This window comes from Amphibalanus amphitrite, unplaced genomic scaffold, assembly GCF_019059575.1.
Source record: "Amphibalanus amphitrite isolate SeventyFive unplaced genomic scaffold, NRLGWU_Aamphi_draft 000809F_arrow, whole genome shotgun sequence".
Classification (NCBI taxonomy): Eukaryota; Metazoa; Arthropoda; class Thecostraca; order Balanomorpha; family Balanidae; genus Amphibalanus; species Amphibalanus amphitrite.
The window spans coordinates 22,362-48,008 of NW_024882303.1; the positions used below are offsets into that span (position 1 = coordinate 22,362).

At 49.3% G+C, this 25,647-nt stretch overlaps 1 protein-coding gene across 1 annotated transcript in view; it reads left to right on the plus strand.

The window, feature by feature from the left end:
• Positions 1–25,647, plus strand: part of LOC122366465 — a 57,807-nt gene that overhangs the window by 16,714 nt on the left and 15,446 nt on the right. Inside the window, exons 3-4 of the mRNA XM_043338759.1 lie at positions 9,941–10,132; positions 15,583–15,714. Coding sequence (XP_043194694.1) covers positions 9,941–10,132; positions 15,583–15,714 — 324 coding nt within the window. The remainder of the gene's footprint in view (positions 1–9,940; positions 10,133–15,582; positions 15,715–25,647) is intronic.

Here is a 25,647-nt window from a genome sequence, read left to right on the forward strand (position 1 = left end):
TGGCGTTTATGGCATGTCTGTATGTCTATTTTGTGATTTTATATGATTTTTTGAACATATGCCGTTTTTGGTCGAAAACTCAGAAATCATGACGTCACTAAAACCTCGATATCTCAAAAATTTTCCGACCGATTTTTTGAAACTTTGTCACAATAAACTTCAAACAATTCCCTACAGGTACCCAAAATTTGGCGCGCCTGCGGCGCCTCGTTTTATGCTATAGCCCCGCGAGAAAAGTGGGGGCGTTTAACGCCCCCCCCCCCAGCAACTCGCGGGTTAACCCTCGCCAGGCGAGGGCCTTTTCCATAACACAGACGGCGAGGGGGGGTTGGTACGACCCCCCTCTCGCGATTTGCTCCTATAGCACTTAGAAACGCCAAATTTACAGGGTAGGTGGGTCCATAGAAGATCTCGCCCCTGTGAAAGTTTGGTGACTCTAAGTCAATATTTAGGGGGGTTTTGGGGGGTATGAGTGCAAAAATTTTGCTAAAACATGTTAAAAGTTTTTCGCTTATAACTTTTTACCTAGAAAATATAGAGCAAAAATAAAAGCACCAGTGAACTCAGGACGTCCGTGCGCATCAAATGATATACTTTGTTACCAATTTTAGTGAGCTCTGGAGTTCAGTTGCCGCTAAGCTAGTCCAATTTCCCCTGACCTTGTACCGGTTTTTGTGACCTGGTGACCTGACCTGAAAAGACTGGGACTTCAAATTTTCAGCTGAAAGGTGCGAAAATGTTGCCCCAGAGGGTATGCCAAATTTGGCGGCGCTACGCGCCGCCGTTTTTACGTTATTTGCAAAAAACCTTAGGGGGGTTGCATCAACACACCCCCCCTCGTCGGGCGAGGGTTAAGACATCCGGTATGTGATCAAAGCTAACATGAACTACGTGTTCAGCACCCCACAAAATCCTTTTTTTCAACCTCACTTTACGAACTTCCAGCATGTCCCGATTTTCCCGATTTTTGGGTCATTGACCTGACTTAGAAGGTCAACTAGTGACATTAAATAAGACCATAAAATTGGGTATCATCGGCATCGGCTTTCGTTGCGGGCAACGCGCTCGTTTTTTTCTGCGAAGCTCTAGCTCCATCAGAGGCCAAACGGCAAGGAGAATCCAACGGACCCCCCCCCCCCCCATATACGTTAGACGCTGGCAAACACGAATACGGGCGAGGGTTAAAGCGAAGGAGAAATATACGAGTGAACGGAACGCGCAAGCGAAGCGAAATCTTTTTAACCCTCGCCGGCACAGGCCATTTTGCGTCCTTCGACGGCACAAGGGGGGGGGGGTACGACCCCCCTCGCGTTTGCCCCTGATCGAGCTAGAGCTTCGCGGAAAAAACGAGCGTGTTGCCCGTCACGAGAGGAAGCCGGTGATATCCAATTATAAGGTCCTAGGTCATCGGGCGACCTTCCAGGTCAAGTCAATGACCCGAAAATCGGGAAAATCGGGGCCTGTTAGAAAGTCGTAATGTGTGGCTGCTGTGGGGTTTTCCGGGGTGCTGATCACGAATATCGTGTTAGTTTTGATCAGAGATGATGTTTCTAAGTATTTAAACCACGGGGACGGGTATTCGTAATACGTGTCAACCGCCTCTGACAGCTTTGTACTCGTAACATGTTACGGAGGCACCAACACTACTTCGTAAAATGTTCAAATGGTTGCTAAATTCGAATTCAGCTCCAAAAACTAGCCTAGAAACATGTAAAACTCGAAAAAGTGGACCGAGGTCACCAACGGTCAATGGCCTGACCTGACCTTCAGGTGACCTTGACATCCATCCAAATGCATGGGAGCAACATCAAATCACATGTTTGAACGTTCGAAACCACAAAAAGCTTGCAAACGCGCGGCTAATGCGAGCCGGCATACGCCGAATCGCGATTCCGGCCAAACATGGTCTCGGAAAGTAGGTCACAGGTCAAAGGTCATTTGGGTCAAGGTCATGAAATTTTCAGGGTAGGTGTAAAATTGATCAATGCGAGGGACTGAAAGTTTCGTCGCGATCGACCGCTTTTTACGCGAGTTATTCGCGAAAAACCTTAGTGGATAGTTGCATACCCCCCCCCCCCCCCCTGTGCCGGCGTCCGGCGAGGGTAAACCCTCGCCGGACGAGGGGGGGGGGGGGCGGGTGCCGCTCCCCATAGGGTTTTTCACGATAGCTCTAAACACGCTGGCGATAGAGAGGTGAAACATGGCATACCTGACCTTTGATTCAAGTCGGACCTTTAGACACCAACCGCATTTTTGGGTCAGGTCAGGTCACTGACCTATGACGTCATAAGTGAACCTCTGCACGGTCTTCAGATGTCGCAACTTCGCAACGCCCTCGCTGCCAGAGGAGATGTCACAGGGAAATGAAACTTGCAGGCTAGTATCCATTATCCATTATCCATTATGTGTCTCACAACTTGTATATCTCGGATTTTTCCTAAAGGTCATATGAGGTCAGGTCATTCTCGTGACCTCACCATTATAAGTCAATGGGGAAAAAATGAAAACTGCTATTCTGGCGCCGGGAACGATCTCCAAGTATCTCAAGCACGCAGAATCGTGATTTGATGCACTCCTTGCAAGGTTATATGCGTCCCTTTTGCAATGTTGACCTTGTGTGACGTCATTTATGACGTCATAAAGGTCAGATTAGTTTTCGTCAATAACTCTTGATCAAATTGAGCTAGCGAGTCGGGAAGGCCACCAAGGGACTCAGGAAGACCTGCCGAATCGAATGATATGCGACATGACCTCTTTCGACCAACTTCGTGACCTGGGGGTGCTGACCTGACCTTGACCTGAGGTCAACACCCCAAGTTGACCTTACCCGGACAAAAAGTATATCATTCGAAGCGCCTGAGCGAAACGAACACGATTCTGCCAAAATCGCGGCTCTGCGGCCGTTTTTTGCTAAGTTATTCACCAAAAACTGAACCGTAACTTGGGGCACTTGACCTGACCTCGGAGGTCACCGGTTGACCTAGGACCTTAAATTCGGGTACCAATCTCTGCGTCTTGTAACGGCGCACACGCTCGTTTTTTCCGCGACACGCTAGATCCACCAGGGGCGAAACGGCGAGGGGGGTCGTACCCGCCCCCCGCCCCTCGGCCGGCGCGTATGTAGAAAGCCAATAGGTCCGGCGAGGGTTAAGCAGTCGAAACAAGCACTTTTGGACAACTGACATGTGAATGAGACGTGGAAAGGCAGTAAAAACAGCGGCAATGCGTTCAGTTTTGCAATAGGCAATCGATTGGGATGCCACATGAGTTTTACCGGTCAGGTCATGAGCTCGACCTTAAAAAATGTTCATCTTATCTTTGGATGATGTCGAGGTCAAATTACACACCAATCTACACCATTGGACGAGAGAGACATGATGCTAGCCGAGCTGATTGTTTTTAATGCCTATGTGCCCACAACAATGACAACAATGCACCGCTTGGCTACGCTTGGCTTGCGTTCCAGGACCGTAGTGACGTCACAGGAAGGGACGCGGGCGGACCGCTGATGACCCGCCCGCTGTCAAAGGGCGGGCTGGGTTTGACGGGCGCACAATAGCGGCCGCGCGCGTGTTCCTGAAAGCGATAGCGAAGGCACGGGCGCCGGAAGGGTTGGACGCTTTGACCCTCTCCCAGACCTCCCGCTGTTACTGCCAAGGTTACTGCTACTGAGAAGGAAAATAAGTGACGGTGGTATTCACACAGGCTTTTCACTAATTTCTGACGTTTCGCACGTGTCGTCAACAATTCTCGTCCCCTAGAGATACTTGCACGAACATTAAGGTAACCGGCCTGTTAGCTTGAAACGCCGCCAAAAACATACTGCTCCATGGTATAATCTCTTTCATGCGTGTGACCGGTCTGGAGCCTTTTCGCATTAGATCGATGCGTGTTTTTATCGATATAGGATCTCCATCGATCTTAGAATTTGCGATCTGAATGATGGGGTGGAGCAAGATTAGAATGGGTCTGAGCCAGGACAGTAGAATCGGAGTTGAACCCAGAGTCACCAAAATCTTACTAACTCCGACTCCGGAGTAGAATCGACATCGCTAACTGAATGGCTCAAAGTTATACCCGAAGCGGAAGCTTGTCTGCCGAAAAATAGCCGTTTTCACGACGGGCTTTCTGGCGAGTGGACTTATATGGCAGTGTTCGCCATGAGCCGGGCCAGCCAATCGGTCATGGGCTGGGCTGGGTCACGGGCTGGGCTGGGCCCTCAAATATAAATAATCGATGGGCTGTGGTGAGTGTGGATGGGCTGGGACAAGGACTGTAAAGTGGACTCAGAGGTTCGCGACTGAGCTAAAAACAAAAACTAGCTTATTACTGTGCAAGACTAAAAAAAAACGAATGAAAGCATACATATATGTGCAATGTGCATTGTGCGTGCATGCTGCTCCCAAAAGATTGTTTCTTTGCGCCTATGGGTGACATATGTAATACCTGTTTGGTGTCCATGATCCATTCATTTTTGACGGGCTGGTCCGGGCTGGACGGGCTAGACCGGGCTGGGCTTCAACAATTTTACTATGCATGGGTTCGCGCTGGGCCGGGCTGTCAACCCATGGGCCTGGGTCGGGCTGGACTGGGATTTTGCGGCCCGTGGCAAACACTGTTATATGAACTAAATCTACAAAAATATCTTTAACAGCAAATATGTTCATATCATGACTTTATTTTAGTGTTTTAACCCTCGCATTGTAGGGGTAGTTGGATGGACCCGCGTCCCGCCCCCTCGGTTTTTCGCGAATAATCTCGCTCAAAAAGCGGACGATCGCGACGAAACTTTCAGTACCCCAGAGTTGATCAATTTTACACATGCTCTTTTTCTTTCATGAACTTGACCCAAATGACCTTTGACCCCTGGCCTTTTTCTCGAGACCATCTTTCACCGAAATCGCGATTCAGCGTATGTCACATCACAATGTCCGCGCGTTTCTAGTCTTTTTTGTGTTGTAAACGTCCAAACATGTCAAATGATGTTCGTCCCATGCGGCATGCATTACGGTGGGTGCCAAGGTCACGTAAAGGTCAGGTCAGGGTCATTGATCTTTGAGGACCTTGATTCACTTTTTCGAGTTTTACATGTTCCTGGCATCCGTTTGAACATTTACTTAGTAGTTACGAGTGAGCGAGCGAAACGAGTCTTTTCAATATAACGGAAAAAATCTCAGTATGAGCGGCCCGGCCCGGCCCGTCCCGGCCTGTAACGCTTTTGAGAGGCTTATATCTCAGCAACCGCTAGACCGATCGGCCTGCGGTCTTTTTTGCTGGGTAGCCCCATCCCTTCTATCCCGTAATTGACTACTTTTGATACATCTCAGTGACCGTCGTGGCACGTGCCACGTGAAAAGTCAAGGGTGTTCAAGCTGTTTTGGAAAAGTAGTGATTTTGAGAGGCTCGTATCTCAGCAGCCGCTTAAGCGATTGTCTTGCGGTAATTTTTGTAGGGTAGCTGCATCCCTCCTACCAAAGGTCGGATGCTCTTGATCTATGTGAGTGACCCCCACTGCACGTGCAAAATACAAAGAGAAGAGGTGCCAAATTTGTTCCCATTTCAATAACTCGGTAATTACTGGGGCGATTTCGCTGAAACTTGGCATACAGGTAGGCATCCACCAGGCTATGCATTCCCATGTGTTGCGGTTAACCCTATTAGTGGCAGGGGGGGTTGTTTTCATCCACCCCTCAGGGTTTTCGGGAATATCTCCGAAACCGCTGAAGCTACGATGCTGAAATTGTGTGACTTTTCCTTAAACTAAATTGGGCACATTCCCTGAAAATTTCAAGTTCATATCTTTACCAGGGGCGGCTCCAGAGCACTGGGAATTGGGGGATCCTATTCGTGAAGCGAGTCATTTGGGCGAAGATCACGATGCTGATGTATTATAACTGTATGCACCAGTTTTACGAACAGTGAATGAAAGGTATCATGTGATAGCATATACAAAGTTATTGTCCATCCTCTTTTGACACGTTTTTGCTATAATAGGCGGATCCAGGCGTCCAAAAAGGGGGGTTATGTTTTATCTCCCAACATAGGTGCCCTGACACCGCCTATGAATGACCAATACAATTGTAGTCGTTCTCTCATAAGAAAATTGTAACATAACAAGACCATTACCACCCTTTTTAGAAGCAGTACCAACAAAAACCTTATTTACTATACTTTTTGTGTACCCCGAATCTCAATGATCTGTATCCGCCTATGATTTTTGAAAATGCATATTTTTAGGATCCATGTGAATTCCTGGTTCATTCTCTATCGATCGGCAAAAGTTGCAATAAGATTGGTTCAGAAACCTGGCCGTGATAAACAGTCTAAAATGTATCTGCAATTTGCCCGTTTTTACCCCCCTCTACCTTTTTTACTCTATTGACATTTTTAATTTCTATTTTTTAGAAATGTAGATCACGTTGAGCGAAATCGAATGCCGTTTGAATTTTGAAAATCGGCCCGTTAGATCTCGAGATATCAAAGGGGGTCGTAAACAGCCCCCCCCCCTGCCACTAATAGGGATAGCCAAAAGCCTGCCACTAATAGGGTTAAGGTGCTACTGCACGACGTGCAGTGCACGTGCGCACGTGCAGGGGGCGCTTCCAGATCTCGAGAACGGCTGGGCCGATTATTTCAACATTTTTTCTTCAAAAAGCGGCGCACAACTCGGGAACCAATAGAGCTGCTACCCGACTCAAGAACCAATAGACGCAGCAAAACGGACGAGAAGGCAAACGAAAGAACGCGACGAGACACTTACGATGAGCACCTGAAAGTTAAATTTCAAGGTCACAGGTCGGGTCAAGGTCAGATCAAACACATGAAATTGGGCTTTCAGTAGCATGGGTCCAAAACACCTCTGGTGACCTGACCTTTGACCTGACCGAAAAAGTGACCTAAGTATAAATTTCGCCATTATTTCTTACGCTTTTTCGAACGTCGCTTTCCCCGTATCGCTACATGTGGCCCCGGGAGCCGAATTAAAAGGGAATGTTCAAACACCCCCGCCCACCAGCAGGGCATGTAATTCCAGGACCCCCAGCGGAGTGCGGGTTATGAAATGCATTCATCATGGTCGTAAAGTAGTCTACAAGAGATTGCCAAGATTCCATTTAAGATTTTGGAAACCATAGAACGATAGGTAATCAAAAATCAAAGATGGCAATTTGATTGTTCATGGTAGGCATTGGCAGTCCAATGACGTTTACGGCATGTCTGTATGTCTATTCTGTGATTTTATACCCATGATTTTTTTTAAACATGTGTCGTTTTTGTCGAAAGACGAAAACTCAAATCATGACGTCACTAAAACCTCGATATCTTATAAAACTTGGACCGATTTTTTGGAAACTGTCACAATAAATTTCCATAAATTCCTTACATGTACCTACCTACACAAAATTTGGCACAAAAAACATCGTCCCTATGCTTAAATTCTGCACCAGCAACATTCCAAGTGTTCGTGCTTACAAACGAGCCAATTGTCTATATGGAGTCATGGACTCTCAGCTGCTCCCGGGTCATGCGCATCGCCTCGCCGACTGAGCGTATGCCAGGCTGAGGCGACAAGCCAGCCCGTCACCGCAAGAACGGCGCTGCCTCTCTCCCCCTCCTCCCGACCCCGTCCCCCGACCGGCGCGGCATTCCTCAGGCCACAATAGTGACTCCCCTCCCTCAGCTGACCCGTCCTCAGGTGCGGTGTACACTGGACAAATACCTCTGCCGGGGCTGACGGGGTCCATGTTTGAACAAGGGATTAAGGGAAGCCTTCAAACATCTCAGATGGAGTTTTCGCCGAAACTACCAGCTAGCGCCATCCACCGGTGAACGGCGGTACTAAACTTCATTCGCTAGTTCCCGAAACGACACACCATGCTGACCCCGGGAGGCTGAGCCGTCTGTCGCCGCACCGACTTGCTGACCAGGCTTATGGGGTCGTGGCGGATGTTTGAGGATGTCACGGCCAGGTCAGCTAGTGTCTGTCCTTGTCAGACGTCAGAGAGATGGCCAGCGTGAGAGTTCTGGTCTGTGAGGAGTCGCCGGCAGTCGTCGTGGGGAGGTGGTTCTGCTGTGACGTCTCATTGCCGATGACAAGCTCGACGAAGTGAGAAGTGATTTGTTGGTGCTGGACATTATCATCTCGACCAGACGCAGGGCAGGGGCAACTGCAACCCCCGTTGAAGTTGCCGGCGATTGGCCTTGCTCGTGGCGTCGCCGGAGTTTCGCGTTCGATGACGCTGCTTCAGGTGTTGAGACTGGCACTGGCGGTTCGTCGTCTGCGACGGGCGGTGTTGGCCCGCCGTCGGGTCGGTCACGGATGTCGACAGACCCGGGCCCTGTCACTGCAGTCGACACCGGGTCAGATTTCTGCAGATCAGCCCACCCAGATTCGCCGTCGCTGCTTGTCCTCACCAGCGGTTCTGACTCTCTCCTGCCAACCAGCGAGATGACACGGCGACTGAGGTGTTTGGTGATAGCCCCTACGAGCTGCGCACTAGATGAACTACCGGTCTTAAGTCCCAAATGTGCGTCGTGATAAGTGCTTGTTCCCGGGAGACTACAGCAAAAGTGAACATTTCTGATCAGCTGCCTGTCGAGGTAATAGACAGATCTCTTGTTATAACCGTGTTGGATGCTTGTTGGATGAGTGCAACCTGTTTGCGGCGATCTCACGACGACGAGACGTGCTGAACAGCAAGCTCTGCAGCATTTCCTGCGAACACCTCGACATTGCAGTGATGGTATGTGAAGTGTTGCAGGAAAAATGTGGGGATGCCATCGGTACCCGTTTAGGTGCACATTAGGGTAAAAATGTTACTGGCATCATTCCACCGGCATTAACTACATCTTTGAGTCTGACTTACTGAAGACCGGCAATGGGCAATGAAGTCCTAGCTCTCTTCCGAATGGACATTTATAGCCACCAAGCCCAATTGATACCGGATTTGCATCACTTTACCGTCATCCGCATCCTGATGGTAAGTGAAGATGGGCTGCAGCAACACTCACACCATGCATGACATCCGTGTAGTTTTTAGCAACATTGCTGTGGACCTCCCAGCAGCCATTCCAACTTCGCACAGACCGCTGTCTGCTGGCATTATTTATGATTTCCGCTGCTCGAACGAAGTTCTGCAGTCTGCAGCGACGGTTCACGGCTCGACTCGGTAGGACGGTCGATATGGCAGTTTCGGGCCACAGCGACAGACAGCCGCTGGGAACCCGGGTCGATACTTGGGTGGCAGGGTCGATACGCGACATGGTCCTCGTTCTTCGTTCTGGAGAAGTCCCATGAGTCGCCGGCCACGACTAACCCCGCCGTGTTCCGGCCGTCGTGTCACCGCATCGCCACTCGCCACACCTGGACATTCCGCGATGCATGTTCGGGGTAGCAGTTTCCGTGTGTCACCTGGTGTGTGGCACATGGCACGTGCAGCACATACCTGGCTGGAGGGGTGGTGTAGGGCAGGCACCTGGGGGGACACGAGTGGCTGGCTGCCTCCATGTTCTGTAGACACGCGCCACGTGACATAGAAGGGGGCCGAGAGGGGCGGCCAGGGGCAGGGAATTTATGACCGGGCACGCAGGCAGCGGACCGTGATGACGCGCTGTGGCGGCAGCTGTTTGTCGCCTGCTCGTGCAACGGCACGCGCCGCTGCGGCCGTGTCACGCAACGGCGACTATCACGAGCGCCAAATTAGAATAGGAGAGAAAGTGGTTACAATTGCAGCCTCGCATGAGAAGTTTAAGTCTTGTGCACCGATATTGAAAATGAAATAAAAAGAAGAGAAACATAAACGGTACGATTAAATGAGACATGCAGTTACGTTGCATAATGCTGTTGAAATATATGTGTTGATGCATTTAGAATGCTCTATCTCTTCTGTTTAGTTCTATCTATGTGCTGCTCCACACTAACCTTGCCTTCTCTTTTTCTCAGATGTCGCCAAATATCCAGGAGAAATCGGAGGACGCCTGCACCCTGAAGAAGGGTGTCATCTGGTACTGCAAGGACACCCTGCTCAGCCGCTGGAACTGGAAAGAGCGCTACTTTATCCTGACCAAGGACTATCTCTCCTGCTTCAAGAAGGCCAAGAGCCAGTACTCGGACATGGGCGGCTTTCTGTTCAAGGTGAGTCGGTGCAATGTGTCGGATGCCATGAGGACGGCGACATTCGGCAGACGTTTTAGGAGGCTGACATATACGGTGGTCGTGTGCCCGGCTATCACCCCCGGCCAGGGATGTTGGCGCCTGTGTCGCGTGCTGTACGAGAGCCATGTCGTGCCGCACCATTACAGACAACCGTGGGACGGCGCCTGCAGAGCCGAAAAACGCCTGCAAAATATGGGAACCGCCACAACTCCGGGCAATGGCAGGACCAGCGCATGGAAGGCGCTGACTCACTGTCAACATATTCTGTTTTCGTCAAGGTCGTGGAGATTGGGAAGGAAACATCCAATTACCAAATTCCTTACATCTGCCTTTTTCTATTGATATATCGCATATTTAGCTGTCGCTTTCGTCTGCGATGTTTGTCTCGCGTTATATCCCGTTCCCGGCTGTTATTCTCCGAACAGCTCAGCGCCTTGCGATCATGACTCTCCGCTCATCCGTCTATCAACATGTGTAATAGCCACCTTTTTGTGCTGTTTCGAGCCGGTTTCTCGGCGGCCTGACCGTCCATCTGGCGCAGTCCGATCGCACAAGGTCACACAGGAATACCTCGCCGACCGCTGAGTGTCCCGGTACCGAACAATGCAGCGGACCGGGCGGTACCCAATATCAGACGTAATTAAACCTCTGCGGGCTCTGCTTGTTGTATGTGTCATGTATGGCTCGTGCCGTATAACCCGCGCCCGGCTGGGGGTCCTGGATTTCCACGCCCTGCTGGGGGGGGTGTTTGAACACCCCCCCTTCTAACTCGGCTCCTGGGCCACGTAGCGATACGCGGAAGGCGGCGTTCGAAAGAGCGTCAAAAATAATGACGAAATCACTTCGGTCAATTTTTTGGTCAGGTCAAAGGTCAGGTCACTAGAGGTCATTGAAGGCAAAATTTCGCCGATTTCCAGGTCGAATGTCGAAAATTTCCAAGAAGCCAACGCATAACTCGGGAACCAGTAGAGCTACAGCGCTGCGGAAAAGCGCATTCGGTAGCCCTATTAACGCCCTTTCTGAGTAATTCTCTCAGAATTGACCTATCTTCAACGGTTTTGCCTGCAGGGGGCAAAAACTGCCAAAATAGCCGATTTTTTCGAAAACAGTTTTTCTGCGATAACTTTTGACCCGAGCCTTCTACGAGCTTACTTTTACCGGCATCGTGTTCCTCTCGTCAAGACGCATCGAATGAACTATAACTTGACCTTGAAAGGTCAACTTGAAAATTTGACCTCAGGTCAAGGTCATGACCTGACCGGAAAGGGTCATGTTGCATATCAGTAGATCCGTATCGTCGAGCTGAACACATCTAAGGCGTTTTCATCGCTCTAGCATGCCTCTATCAAAAGTTATTTGCGAAAAACTGTTAGATACCATTCCTGACCTAAGATGACCTCAAGGCATAAACAAGGGTCACGGACACCATTTTCATGTTCAGTGTGTCTAATCTACTTATAATTCAGTGTTTGGAAGTGTTTATAATGTCTTTCGTCCAAAAGAGGCGCATTTCAATTTTCTCCCATTGACTTATAATGGGGAGGTCGCAAAATTGACCTGACCTTAGGTCATCGATATCAAAATTCTGAGATATACATTTTGTACATGCTATTGCTCTTAGCAATCTCTGAAAGTTTCAAAGCGATCAGTCACTCGGTGTAGCTATGACAGACATTGAAACTTTTTATGAGGTGAGGTCACTTCAAGTGACCTGGTGACCTGACCTTGAATGACCTTGGGCTGAAATTTTCACAACATGTGTAGAATTGATGTATGATAAGGTGTACCAAAAACGGCGGCGCTCCGCGCCGCCGTTTTTGAGAAATTCGCGAAAAACCACAAGGGGGGGTGTTCAAACACCCCCCCCCCAGCAGGGCGCGGGTTAATGAAGTCGGCTCAAGATTAGGTGCAGATGGTGTAGATGCATTTATAATGCTGCGTATTACCGGGAATGGCTGCTTATGCCCTGTTTCACCGGTATTTTTGGACAAACAATATATGTTTACTAAATGTCAACTCGATACCGGAGATAGGATATGCATTCAGCGCCATGTCTTTTGGTTTTGGTATGCAAAGACTGGGGATAAGAAAAGCATATGTGCATGAGTAATCACTTCGAAAAGATGACAGACGACTGTCCTTCCTTCCGACATTGGCGGATCATATCGTATCTATGTTTACGAGCTGCTATCCTCAAACAGCTTGCCTGTACCCCGCGGCCGTTGTTCGCTTCCTCTCGAATTACACAGCAGGCAGCTTTCACACGCGAGGGCGGTAAGCATATTTACGTCTGGACAACGAGTTGCGTTGGAGAGGCCGGAAATAGTGGCGATTTCAGGACCGCAAGAATGGACCGTCATTGGAATGATTCTTTTTTAAACCGTGCACTGTTTTCGGCCGGAATTTAATAATTACTACAAAATATTTTGTAATTACGTTTCCACCAAGAATGAATGCCATCAGGGCTGAATTTTTAATACTATTGCATTTTGTCAAGAAGCATATAGTGCTGTTATATTGCAGTTTTAGCGCGTTTGTTACAAAATATGAAGCGAATAAGCGTCAGTGTAATTAATCAACAGTGCCAGAAGTTAACTTGAGGGAAAGCTTTGCTAATTGCTCTTGTCCATCCACTAAAATTTATTAAATATTTTGCTTTGTGTATTCCAAAAGGAGAGGGAACTATTTCATTGGTGCCTTCAAGTCAGAATTGAAGGTGGATCATTAAATTTTCAACGCAGTTTACAAACAAGCATTTGGTCTTTCTCGTTTATAAGCAGTGGCTAAGAAAAGGTTGATCAATCCTGAAGTTCAGTCATTGTACCTCAACTTGGCAGCAAGATCCCCCAAGGACGGAGGATATATTGTATACATTTCCTGTAAATCAAAACAAACAAGCATTTGGTCTTTCTCGTATATAGCAGTGGCTAAGAAAAGGTTGATCAATCCTGAAGTTCAGTCATCATACCTCAACTTGGCAGCAAGGTCCCCCAAGGACAGAGGATATATTGTAAACCTGTCCTGTTAATCAAAACATTTTTGTGCCTTCAAAGGCTTAAGTTATCTGTGGTGTGTTCGGAGTTAGGCTATATGGCAGTTTTTGTTGTATGTTTATGTGGAGATTGAATATAACTGTGACCTTGTGCTTGTTTGTATACTTATGGTCAAGCAGGGAACAGCACATTCACATAACATACTCACCTAGCACCTAACTCATAGCTGTACCATGCAGGATCTGTACTTGTTCATGTCTCGAGCATTAACAAAGCACTAAAGTAGCTTAGTAATCATTTCCCACATTTTCTGAGCATCTAACATGACATACAGCAGTGCAGAGCAGCTTCAGAGAAGAAACACTTTAAATGCACAGACTCGCACCAGCCACCCAATGAGCCAGTTCCTCAGTTGACTCAACTGTTTCCCTGGACACAGCTTGGCAATGTGAGCTAACTTTTGGCAAGTTGAAGGTTAGCAGGTAAGATTGAGTTAGGGTGAGTACCTACCTATAACTGGGTGCTACTGCCATGCAGATCTTGGGTAGGCTGCAAATATGTGTGATGATTGAGGTTAGGCCAGCTGTCAGGTTAGTCAGGTTCAGGTATGCTCATTGCTCAGGTCACATTTTTATGGACATTTGGCAAATTAAAAAACTAACAATCTGATCTAAGCTAACCCGACTAAACATACACAACTACTGACTATAGGAACTGAGCACCTACCTACTTGTGCCTACATCTCATACCATGTCAAAGTAGAGTTCCTTGGTGGAAGATTACCCTCAGTACTTTTTATCCCAGCCCTGTGAAGAAAACTAATACTTCTAAGCTCTGAGTCACTGCTGGCCATCTACAGGAATAAACGCTGAGACTGAGAGCTTTGCCATTGTATATTGGACCAATAATGACTATCACGAATGACTATGAACACATATGATCACATCGTTGCATGGATTGTCACATTGACAATTTTACTACAATCCTTTTTTCAAGAAATACAGTAATGATGATTAACATCAAAATCAACATAAAGTGGATTTAGTGATCCAAGCTTTCTCCTCCAGTAGCAATGGAATGATCACATGTTTCATTTGCCAGACACTGAGTACCTGATGCACATTACAATCTGCATAGCATCTAAGCATAGTAAAACTGCCCAAGTCCATTTATTCCAGATTTTAACTTGATAGTTAGCACTAATTTATCTGCTGTTGTAAGTTAGTATTCAATATTCATACCAATACATCAATATGCGCTCATCAGTCAACATTTTCTGGCATGATCCTGCTCAGCGTGCTCTTCAGTATTGCTCCAAGGTCTGCAATATTATAGCTTGTTTTCGGACAATAAGCTCTTTTAATTTTACTTTTTCTTGCTGATATATGAGCCCGATCAACTTGCGTTTATCAACCAAAATTTCATAACTTGTTCCGACTTGATATTGATATTGCTCAGTAGTCAGGACCTCTGTCAGCCTCCTGGATACTTCAGATTGTTTTCAGTCAACATGCTTCTTAAATATGATATAAGTCAATCTTAAGGGATTCAAAACATCCAACAAAACGACGTACAAGAGCAAGAGAAAACCACCAGATAAACTGAAAAATGGCCTTGGAACAGAGCCAAGTGGTGCTCCAATTGTTTGTTTACAATGATTGTAGTGCTGATGTATTTTTAGGACTCTGAACGTCGGCTTATAAAAAATGAAACGTTTTTACAAAAGTTGTAAGGCAAGTAATATTTATCTGAAAGAACTAAAATATTCAAAAGCCAAACACTATGAAATACATGAATCGGAACGAAAAAGTAACCCAAAAATCCAGCCTAATCACCGGCTCCTAAAACTGCAACACAATCAGCACTTTTCCCCGCAACTCGTTGTCCAGACGTAAATATGCGGGCGGTAAAGTGAGAGAAACCCGACTGATATCGTACCCTCTGCTCTCTGAGGGCGTCCAACGAGGCTGGGATGTGACCGATAGGGCCCATTCCGGCCGCGATCCCTCCCGTTCAGAGCGCTCCGTGGCCTCGGGCTGTAATCACCCGGCCGTTTCCTGTGACCTCAGTGACCCGAGGTCGACGGTCGCTCGCCGACGGCAGGTGTCCGTTTCCTGTCACGATCCTCAGTCACCTGCTGGCTCGGGGATCGTAAAAGATTTGGTTGCACCTGGACTACCGTGCATGTAGACTGCCGGAGTAACATAGACTAGAACTCAGGTCCCACTAGAGCTACCCCTTCAGGTCCCGCAGATCCCTTTGTGCCAACTGTTCTCGTTTGTTTAGTCTATGTTTTATACTTTTTGAAAATAGTGCGCAAAGCTTAGGGTTATTTTTACGCTATTCTAACTCGTTGGAAATTATCCTACTTGTCTAACCCCCCCCCCCCGCACGGCCCCAAACTGTCCCACTGACTGTTGTTTTGACCTCCGGCAGCTGCCACTGGCCTCACTGTGCGGTGTCGAGTGGGACCGCCTGAGGGGCACCTCCACCGTGGCCATCATCGACCCGAAGGAGGGTCGCCTGCTCATCCGCTCCACCCAGGACGTGCTGAACCAGTGGTATAAGGTGAGTCTCGGACGTCATCATCAGAGGATGGGTGACCGTTTGGAGAGGAACGAGTCTGTTCCTGGTTTTATATCGACCCCCACTACCCCACTTTTATAAACCAACTCAATCTTTTACGGGAATGGATTTCTTCGGACAGTGGCCGGTCGGACTAACCCTAGTGTCCATATTCTTAGCTATTGGGATATTGGGGAACTGTATGGTCAAACTTTAGTTTTCGGAGGCGTTGAACCCCGTCCTAACTATTTTGCCCTTCGAGTTTCGATTGATGACCAGATCCATCAGACCTGAATCCCCGGTGGTCCGTGTTTCTCGCTCACGTCTATCTCGCCGCTAAACAGCCGACATTAGCGGGCTAAAGACGGCCATCAGAGCTTCCCGAGCACCTGGGCCCGCTTCGTTTATCATCATTTCTAACAAATTGTGGATAATTTATCCTATCGATTTGTGTGGTCTCGCTTGGAGCAAGACCCGCGGAGATCCTCTGGGGTGTCCTTAGGGTGCTCGGCTGCTTCCGGAGCGTTTTTGAACGATTGTCTCATTCCGGGGTGTCCATGAGTGCCGGCTCCATTTTTGGACGTGAATGGACATCGGTACTTTTCTTGGACGCAAATGGGCGCCGACTTTTCTGCTTTCCCCGTTTGAGCAAGCTCCCTGTTCAGCCTTTTGCTGCTGGTCGCCGGTCGGTCTTTGGTCAGTTTCAGTCGCCGGTCAGTCAGTGGTCAGTTGGTCAGTTTCCGGGGCGACTGTCGGTTCCCGGAGCCAGTGCCGATCGGACGCCGCGGGCGGCGTCGGCTGCGACCTTCCTGACAGCGGGCCGCCGGCGTCCCAGACGGCCCCGGCCCCGGCGTGCACCACACTGGACCGGAAGGGCTCTGTTTCCGGCTGGACAGCTAGCGTGCTGAGCAGAGAACAGCGCTTTTGGAAACCCGAGACGAATATGATCCTCACAGCGACTGTACAGTGCGTTGATATTGAAATGTTCAGTTAATTTTCGGCCAATTCATGTTACTTCAATTACGTGAAGGCCGGATCATCAGCAAATAATTCAGTAAATCATTCCTTTTGGTAATCAGAAACCAATTATAGGTATGAAACTACAAATTACAATGACCATTTCTGGAAGCTATTCTTTGAAACACCATTATGGCCTCAACCCCTATATTGGTGACAGGCGCTGCATAACCAATCAGTCCATTAACCACGTTCCAGCTCATTACCTCAAGATGCCTTAGGCCCCCGAGTAACCGACCGAATGCGTTGTCCATGAGCTTTGGCGCTGAGTTCCAAGGCTGAAGCCGACTGTTTCGCCAGAGGTGGTCGGGTGCCTCGATGGTAAAAACGAGCCGGCTCTGACAGAATGTGTAATCACCGTGGATATGAGGCGTCAGGGAAAGGAGTGTGACGAAGCGCGCAGTGGGAGGATCTCTGGCGAGTGTTGCGTGCTGGTTGGCGTGAGGAACTGTTGGTTTTATTGTGGGTGAGAATTGGGCAATGGGCATGTGCGCGTTGGTGTTGGTGGAAGAGCGTCAGACCAGCTGAATTCTTCAAACTTTTAAATAAGTTTGGGGTGGAAGAGCATCAGACCAGCTGAATTCTTTAAACTTTTAAATAAGTTTGGACTATTTTTGTGCGCGGCCTGGTGTCAGGCAAGATGTTAACCATGGTGACAGAACCGGAAATTGATTTTCTTCGTAATGAAATTCCAACTTAGTAGCCAAATTATTCCACAGAAATATTTGGATAGAAAATGGAACACCGCCGGACGTCGCCAACAGAAGTTTGCAGTGCAATACAATTCGAGTCTGAGCAACGGAATGAGGGGGCGTTCAGGTTTATTGTGGACCCAGCTCCCGCTCAGTTCTGAACTGTGCTTATTCAATCCAGCGGGGTTCGGTAGCGGCGACTGTTTGGCCAATGTGAATTTTCCTCCGTCTCTGAGAAAAGTGCGTGGGCTGAACCAGTCTCGCCGTCTGACTCACCATGGACCGAGATGGGGGCCAATTTTCCTTCGGCTTTATCTCGATTCCAGTCCATTTGCACGTTTCCAAGCGGTTGCACGGTATCATGCAGATATCTATCTTCCCTTGCTGTTCTCTGCACAAATTACCGGCTCTGTGCACTCGCTGGTCACCTACCAACTTCTTCCTGGATCATGGCGAGCATCGGCTGTCTGTCCAACTGGCCAACCCCCGACCCGTCAGAATGTCTGTCCTGTCGGCCATTTCCAAACCCAGGCTCCTGCATCACAGCTGTCTGCCCAGCCGGTCCCGTCATTTGTTTGATAATAATGAGCTGCCTTTGGTCGGCCGTTGCTGCAGCGAACCGTTGGGAACCTCACCAGTCACTCTCTGTGCTGGCCCCGTGACCTGAACCTCGCCGAATGTACGGCTCAAAACGGTGGCAGGTGGCGGGCATCTGTTCGACCGTGTGTGGCCGGTGTGAGTAGCCTCATCCCGCAGTGTGAACAGGTTATAAACCGGTCTGATTGGCTCATCTTTGGGGCGACCACCGTCGTTCTACGCCTCATCTGCTGTCTTTGTCTCGTCTGGTCAAATTAGCGTCACAGGAGCTCCAACCCGGCTGTCAACAAGATCGCCCGCGTTATTGAACATGACTGGCACCGCCCGGGTGACCCCGCTGACCCGGCACGTCTTGTGTTGGCCCGCGCCGCCTCGGGGCAGCCTCGCGGTGTCGCCGGGCGTTTCTAGGTTCTTTGTGCGGGCCTTCATTAGCGACTCCATTGGCGGGTGTCATCTGGCGGTGCCAGCCACGGAGGCGATCGGTCTTCTGCCGAACGGTGGCCACATTGTTCGCGAGCCTGTGCAGAGGCAGGCGGACGGGGCGGGAGGTGGGGGCGGCGCAATGGCGGACGGGACGGGGCGGCCGGCGGGGAGGGATGACGTCACGAATACACCTGACCTGCCACCCTCTTTTATATATAAAAGAAGGTGGCAGGTCAGGTGTATTCGTAGAGGCTCCTTTGCTCGGTTGCTCAAGGCTGAAATGCAACCAACCGTTTTGAAAGCTGAAGTGATATATTTGCCATTTAGTGGTAGTTTGTTAAGATGTATCGCAAAAATTGTAGCGTCGATGTGGTATTTAACCGCACATGTTTATATGGTGATTTGCCTAAAACGGCAATTCTGTCAGCTCAAGGCCTCATCGCGGCACATCACAAGCCATCTGCAGCCCTCGTCCGTCCCCGCTGCACCTCAGCTCTGGAGGTATATTTGCTGAGACTGCAGTTTCTGTGCCCTCTGCAGCCGTCGGCAAACTCAGTGCGTGTAGCGGCCGCGTGTGCCGGTCGCTATCGGCCAGCTCGAGAACCACGCGCTGTGCTTATCTGTGGTCCACCGTCCGTCGTCGCCACTGGCTTGTGTCAACGTTGAGGATTTGGGACACGTCCTCAACGCTGGCGTCATCCCGTGGACCCGGCGCGTGTATCGCGGTACAGATGGACAGGAATTCCGGCGGGCTGCTGTGCGAAATTTCCGTCATGAGTCTGTCTATCCGGGAGCGTGAAAGAAGTGCAGAAAAAGATGCATTTCTTCTTCCATATCTTTAATATAAATAATACCTCTAGGATGAAGGGAAATTTTAAGTGAGGCTTCCTTTGGGCATGTATTTGAGATTAGTGTTTCGACTAATTCTTACCAACAACTTTTAAATGAAATGAAATGAGATGAAAGAAGTTCGCCCATTCCAGTGTCGATCTCTTCCGGGTACAAAATGCGGTGAATTCAGTACGTCATACATTGGTTTTATGACATTGGCCGAAGGCAAAGTTTAAACAGAGTCGAACACTTTAGTAAACTAGCCTGCAAAGGCCAACTATATACTAAAGTAAAAAGATCAAAGGCACCGACACGACCAGACTCATATTTTGCCGCGGGTGAAGAAGTGCCGCATTGATATTTTCGTCGCCCTTCCGCAAACGCTTGCAGATTCTGTCTCTTTTTGGCCGTGTCGAGTCTGGTCTGTTTGGAAACGCCGGAAGCGAAATAGTCAGTGACTTGTGACGATTTTCAGCATTGTCACACTCCGCAGCATTTGCGCCTCGTCCGTTCATCTTTCATCTCCCTACCAACACTCATGCTGGCGTCACTGCCTCTTACCCCTGCAGGCCAACCACCTGCACCGAGGGCCATATCTCCCGAGCCCACTCTGGGGCGCAGTGGGGATCTCTGTTTTCGGTTATCTTGTTTTGGTGACCTCAGTCTTATCCCCTGGATCACGCCTTTTCTGTCGGCGAGGGTCGCTGTCCAGTCCCCTTCGCGGCTCCACCGCACCCACTAATTATCGAATTGTTACTCATTTGGGATCTGTCCACAATCGAGTCTCCCTCTCTTCGGCACCAGGGTAGGTGGGCGGAGGTTTGTAACGCCAACTCAAAACACCATTTTCCCGGCTCCCTGGGCCGACCGGTCGTAGCGTTCATTACAGCATTTTACCTGTGGGAAGCGAGACACGCCCTCTCGGAAACCGGCGGGAGGCCGGGCCGCCGCCGACACGCCCAATTTTTGGGCCGACCCAATTTACTATCGCCCGGACGTGCGTGTTGAGGTGCTGGGATGAATGGGCGCTGTCCCACGGGCGCCTCGCGCTGGGGCGCCGATGGTGAGCGCGGTCCCTGCCGCAGGCGAGTGCACTTCTCACGGTGATAGCCGCACTCACAACGCGGAAATTTCGCACGCACACGCGATTCGTTGGAGACTTGTGTTAGCTTCCGGGTTTTGAGCCTCCAGTAGAAGTTGAAAAATAATCTATAATATCACCGTAATGATAATGATTACTTACCTATCATTTCGAAATTTATTTTGAAACATACTGCACAACAAATATGTAAGTTGGAACTCGGAGTTACCATTGCCTAGCTATCCTGCATGAAATTCTGAATAATTAAATGTAGCGGGAGTGGGGAATGGGTGATAACGTTAATGCTCCGTTATCCAAGCCTACTTTCAGTAAATTTTAACGATCCACGGAAAGGAGCACAACACATGGCCAACTCGCAGTTTCCATTGGCTTACTACAATATCCGGACTTAATTTGCCGCTGGCGACGCGGCGGCAAATGCTATATGTTCCACGAGCGCCGTTTATGAGCGCTAACTGCGGCGCAAATTCCTCTTTGACCATGCGTGTGTTTGTGCGTGTTTGTGTGCGTGTTTCCTCCGCCGTCCCGCTCCGCCCTGTGCGTGTTCGAGGGTCTCCGTCAGCGTCAGTGAACACAATAGCAGGCTTCTGATTGGTGGGCGGCCGGCTAAATCGGGCGGAAATGAGCTGATCACGGTCGCCGGTGGGCACGTGCAGAGCTCATCAGTCAGGTGACGATGCCCCCTCCCCCCTCCCCCCTCCGGGATGGGTCGAAACAAAGGCAGACGGGTGGCCAGCGTGGCTGTCCATGCAAGCTGCCACCCCCGTTTTACGCCACTGTGAACGGGGCTGGAATTAGACGAGGGTTTGTTAGAAAAGGAGATGAATTGGGAACTGAACATTCACCTAACAGATAAGAATTACGTAATTGTTTATCACCAATGATGTTATATAACAGAAAATGGGGACTCGTTGTCTGATATCTAAACATAGGAACCGGCTGTGTGTTCCATCGCGACAGACCAAAGAATTGGGACTTCTTTCAATCGAATGTTTGCTGCTGGACAAATTGTATGCGCCGACAGCTATAATTCAACATTCTTGTGCTGCCGTCTCTCCATCCTAACATGCCATCTCACTTTGTCAATTATCGGCCACCGGCTTTTGCCACCGATGTGAGGCATCTCCGCCTTGCTAAAGATCTGTCAAACATCGTGCGACTAACCGGAGTCCCGTCGAACTCGTGTGCTACTGCAGCTTGTCAAACGTTTCTTGCGATGTTCGCTGTTCACTGGTCTAGTTTCAGACGACCCTGAAGTTGTCGTTGGACTTCAATCAGAACGTGATGCAGCCTAGCAACGGCATTTTACATTGCTTTCCCGTATTGACCATCGCATGCCATTCAACATTCATGCTCTAATTGGTATGTTTTAGCAAGGGACACCATGCATTAAAATACCAACTGACATGCATGCTACCTATTGATCGCCATTTAACCCTATTAGTGGCAGGGGGGGGGGTTGTTTTTTCCACCCCTCAGGTTTTTCGGGAATATCTCCGAAACCGCTGAAGCTACGATGCTGAAATTTTTTGACTTTTCCTTAAACTAAATTGGGCACATTCCCTGAAAATTTCAAGTTCATACCTTTACCAGGGGCGGCTCCAGAGCACTGGGAATTGGGGGGTCCTATTCGTGTAGCGAGTCATTTGGGGCGAAGATCACGATGCTGATGTATTATAACTGTATACACCAGTTTTACGAACATTGAATGAAGGGTATCATGTGATAACATATACAAAGTTATTGTGCATCCTCTTTTGACACGTTTTTGCTATAATAGGCGGATCCAGGCGTCCAAAAAGGGGGGTTATGTTTTACCTCCCAACATAGGTGCCCTGACACCGCCTATGCGTGACCAATACAATTGTAGTCGTTTTCTCATAAGAAAATTGTAACATAACAAGACCATTGCCACCCTTTTTAGAAACAGTACCAACAAAAACCTTATTTACTATACTTTTTGTGTACCCCCAATCTCAATTATCTATACCCGCCTATGATTTTTGAAAATGCATATTTTTAGGATCCATGTGAATTCCTGGTTCATTCTCTATCGATCGGCAAAAGTTGCGTTAAGATTGGTTCAGAAACCTGGCCGTGATAAACAGTCTAAAATGTATCTGCAATTTGCCCGTGTTGACCCCCCTCTACCCCCCCCCCCTATTGACATTTTTTAATTTTTATTTTTTAGAAATGTAGATCACGTTGAGCGAAATCGAATGCCGTTTGAATTTTGAAAATCGGCCCGTTAGATCTCGAGATATCAAGGGGGGTCGTAAACAGTCCCCCCCCCCCCTGCCACTAATAGGGGTAGCCCAGGAGCCTGCCACTAATAGGGTTAAACCGCCTGTCATTCTTGTCGATCTCTTTGCAACATCGACGTTGCTGGTTATGACTCGTCAATGTTCCTGTCGGCTCGCTTTGATCTACTATCGTTTACCGACATATGACACGCGTCCAGTCGCAACACGCTTCTCTGCTGCTCTCCACATCAGTCGCCGTAGTGATATACACCAACCGGATCTGGCAGTGTTTGAACAGCAGTCAGACGCCAGCTGCCATCCCCCCTCCCCAATCTAACCCTCCCCTCCCCTCTTCTCCCCTCCCCAGCGCGGCCCCGCCAATCGCCATGGCACGTAGGCGCCCGCCACCCGAGTAATTCATTGTCCAATTAGGTCAGAAATCAAACGGCTCCGAGCCGCCTCCCACCTGCCAGGCGCGTGTGGAAACTCCAACGGCTGTGTGGACAAACAGCTGCGTAGTCCAGCGGGCTGCCACCTGTGGACTGTGGAACTGTGGGCTGTGGGATCTGTGGGTGTGGATTGTGGGGTTGTGAACCGTTTGTGGGAAAGGTTGTGAACAATTGGAGTTGGACGGAGGAGGTGACCCCGGGAACATGTATTTGATTTGAGTGGTATTCTCGGGTGGATCCTCAACTGTCGCCGACTCTTATCGCATTCGGAGGTCACCCGGGGATGTGCAGCTGACCGCTGTGTCCGGAGAAATATCACGGCTCCATCCGTCCCCGCCCCTGCCCCCTCCCCTCCCCTCTCCGGAAAGGGGGGGGGCGGACGTGGCACCACCATGACCGGAAGGTGGACAATCTCGTGAGTGGTTCGGGAATCCTCGACCTCGCCTCTGACACTTGTGATGTAACGAGTCTTATGCAACGCGCGTCAACTTTAAAACCCTGCAGTTTTTTTTCGAATGGCACCTTCTGTCTGATGAATTTGGTCTTCATTAGGAGGTTCACACTCCCCAGCGTCCTGCTCTGGCCTGCTGTTGTGCCAGCCGGCCACTCTGCGAGGCCAGCAGAGGTCGGCACACCGTTTTGTTGCTTTATCTGAAGGGGTGACGCCGGCATTCAACCTATTCTAATGGCGACGGAGATTGGTTTCAGCCAGCCGAACGGACGCTCTTCACGACTCGCGCTGACAAAGCCGCTGTCCCGGCGGCCATTTGAGGCTCGTTGTTGCGTTGGATAGAAACAGGTGTGGTCCCGGCTGCGCGCATTTCGGCCGCGCCGCTGTCGGTTTCTATAGAGAACTTTGATTACGATCACGGGGCAGCCGGATCCATCAAAATTAGTCGGCCTTGGCGATGGTGGCGCTCCTAGCGGCCGGTCGATGAACTATTGTACGGGAGCCGGTCCGCACCTGGGCGGGGTGACAGAGGGGAGGGGTGTGGAAGGGGGGGGGGTGAATAGGAGCGTGACATTTGCGCCCATAATGAATGGCCCAGCTGTGTCGGCAGCGCGCAGGCCGCCTAATGACCGACCAGAATCCATTACACACGGCCGCCTTATTAACCCATTAGAGCCGAAAACTTTTTTTGTCGACTTTCACTGCGATTTTAACATATGTTTGTCAGGCACCCTTTAGGAGAATACATGTGCATTTTTAGCCAGATCACGAAACCGGAAGTGTACGTTTCCGGTCTGGCAGCTTTTGCTGCCAAGCGTATCTTACATAGTCAAAAATGGAGTGGTTTGTCACATTTCAAAGCACAAACATATCAAAACCGCGAGGAAATGATCTTTCGATACCAACAACATTTGCCACAGAGTGTCTCCTGTTGGTGCATGTACAATTTTCACGAACTATTTTATTTACGTACCAGATATGATCTTGAATATGTGTAATTGTTCGGATTTCCATTCGACCGTAGCCTGCAAATAACGACCGTAGCCAATAATTCTCAAGAATAATGAACTCAAAATCCAGACCTCAGCTAACAGTTCAGCTCGTTCTGAGAGATCATGTTCTTTCTCTCATTATTTCAGCTCACACGCGCTTCCCCTCCCCACAAAATCTTATGTAAGATACGACAAAGGTTTTGAAGACTTCCGTCGACCGTTTATTGAAAGCAACTTGGCGTGTTTCCAATGTGCTCCTAAATATCGCGTTCCTTTCAACGAATTGTGTCCCTGAGTCTTTCTCTGAAGTGGAGACAGTTGAGAGGTTCGTAGTTGCGCTGTTGGCATGCTCCAAGCTGGCAAGTGGACACATGGAAGGACGCTGCCTCACACTTCTAAGCCCCCGTTTTCACCAACAAGCGCTGGTGGAAGAAGTTTAGGGACAAGTAGCGTCACGCATAAGCCCCAATCAGCATGGTCCTCCTGCGTCTCAACCGTCGCCAAGATCATCATGAAGAAAGCACCTGGGAAGTCTGACCATTCTGCGGAGAATCTGAAGTCTTATTCACAATGATCACTCGGATAATGTTGTCCATTGATAAGGGAGGAACGCCCTTGGACTGAAGGCGCTTGACTATTGGTGCGGTCAAAATAAGGAAAATCAGCAAGCCCAGAGCCCTCAGATTTGCACGAAACGGAGAATTTGGCCGGTAGAAGAGTAGAAACGGAGTAGGTATGTAGAAGCGGGTCTAGTTCGGCGACGAGTCTCCGTTTCAATGGTTTCACCACACGGACCCCCAAAACGAGCATGGGCTGAAAACGCGGCCCAAGTTCCGACAGACTTCTGCGAAAAATTCTCGCCGCAATGGTATGTCGAACGATCACGATGTCCTAGCAGGACCTGAGCTGATCCAGCTGGACGTGATCTAGCAAAAGACGAAGTCGATCCCGACTACTACTTATAAAACATACTGAAAAGCGTGCATTTGGCATTAAAAGACCACTACCCCGTGCTCCAACGGCGCATGGTGTCCCGCAGGTCGGACAGCATTTTCATGCTGGATGGTACTCCATCTCATCGATCTTCCGGAACTAGGCGGTGCCAGGACCATCTGTCCGATATCTGCAGGGGAAGGACA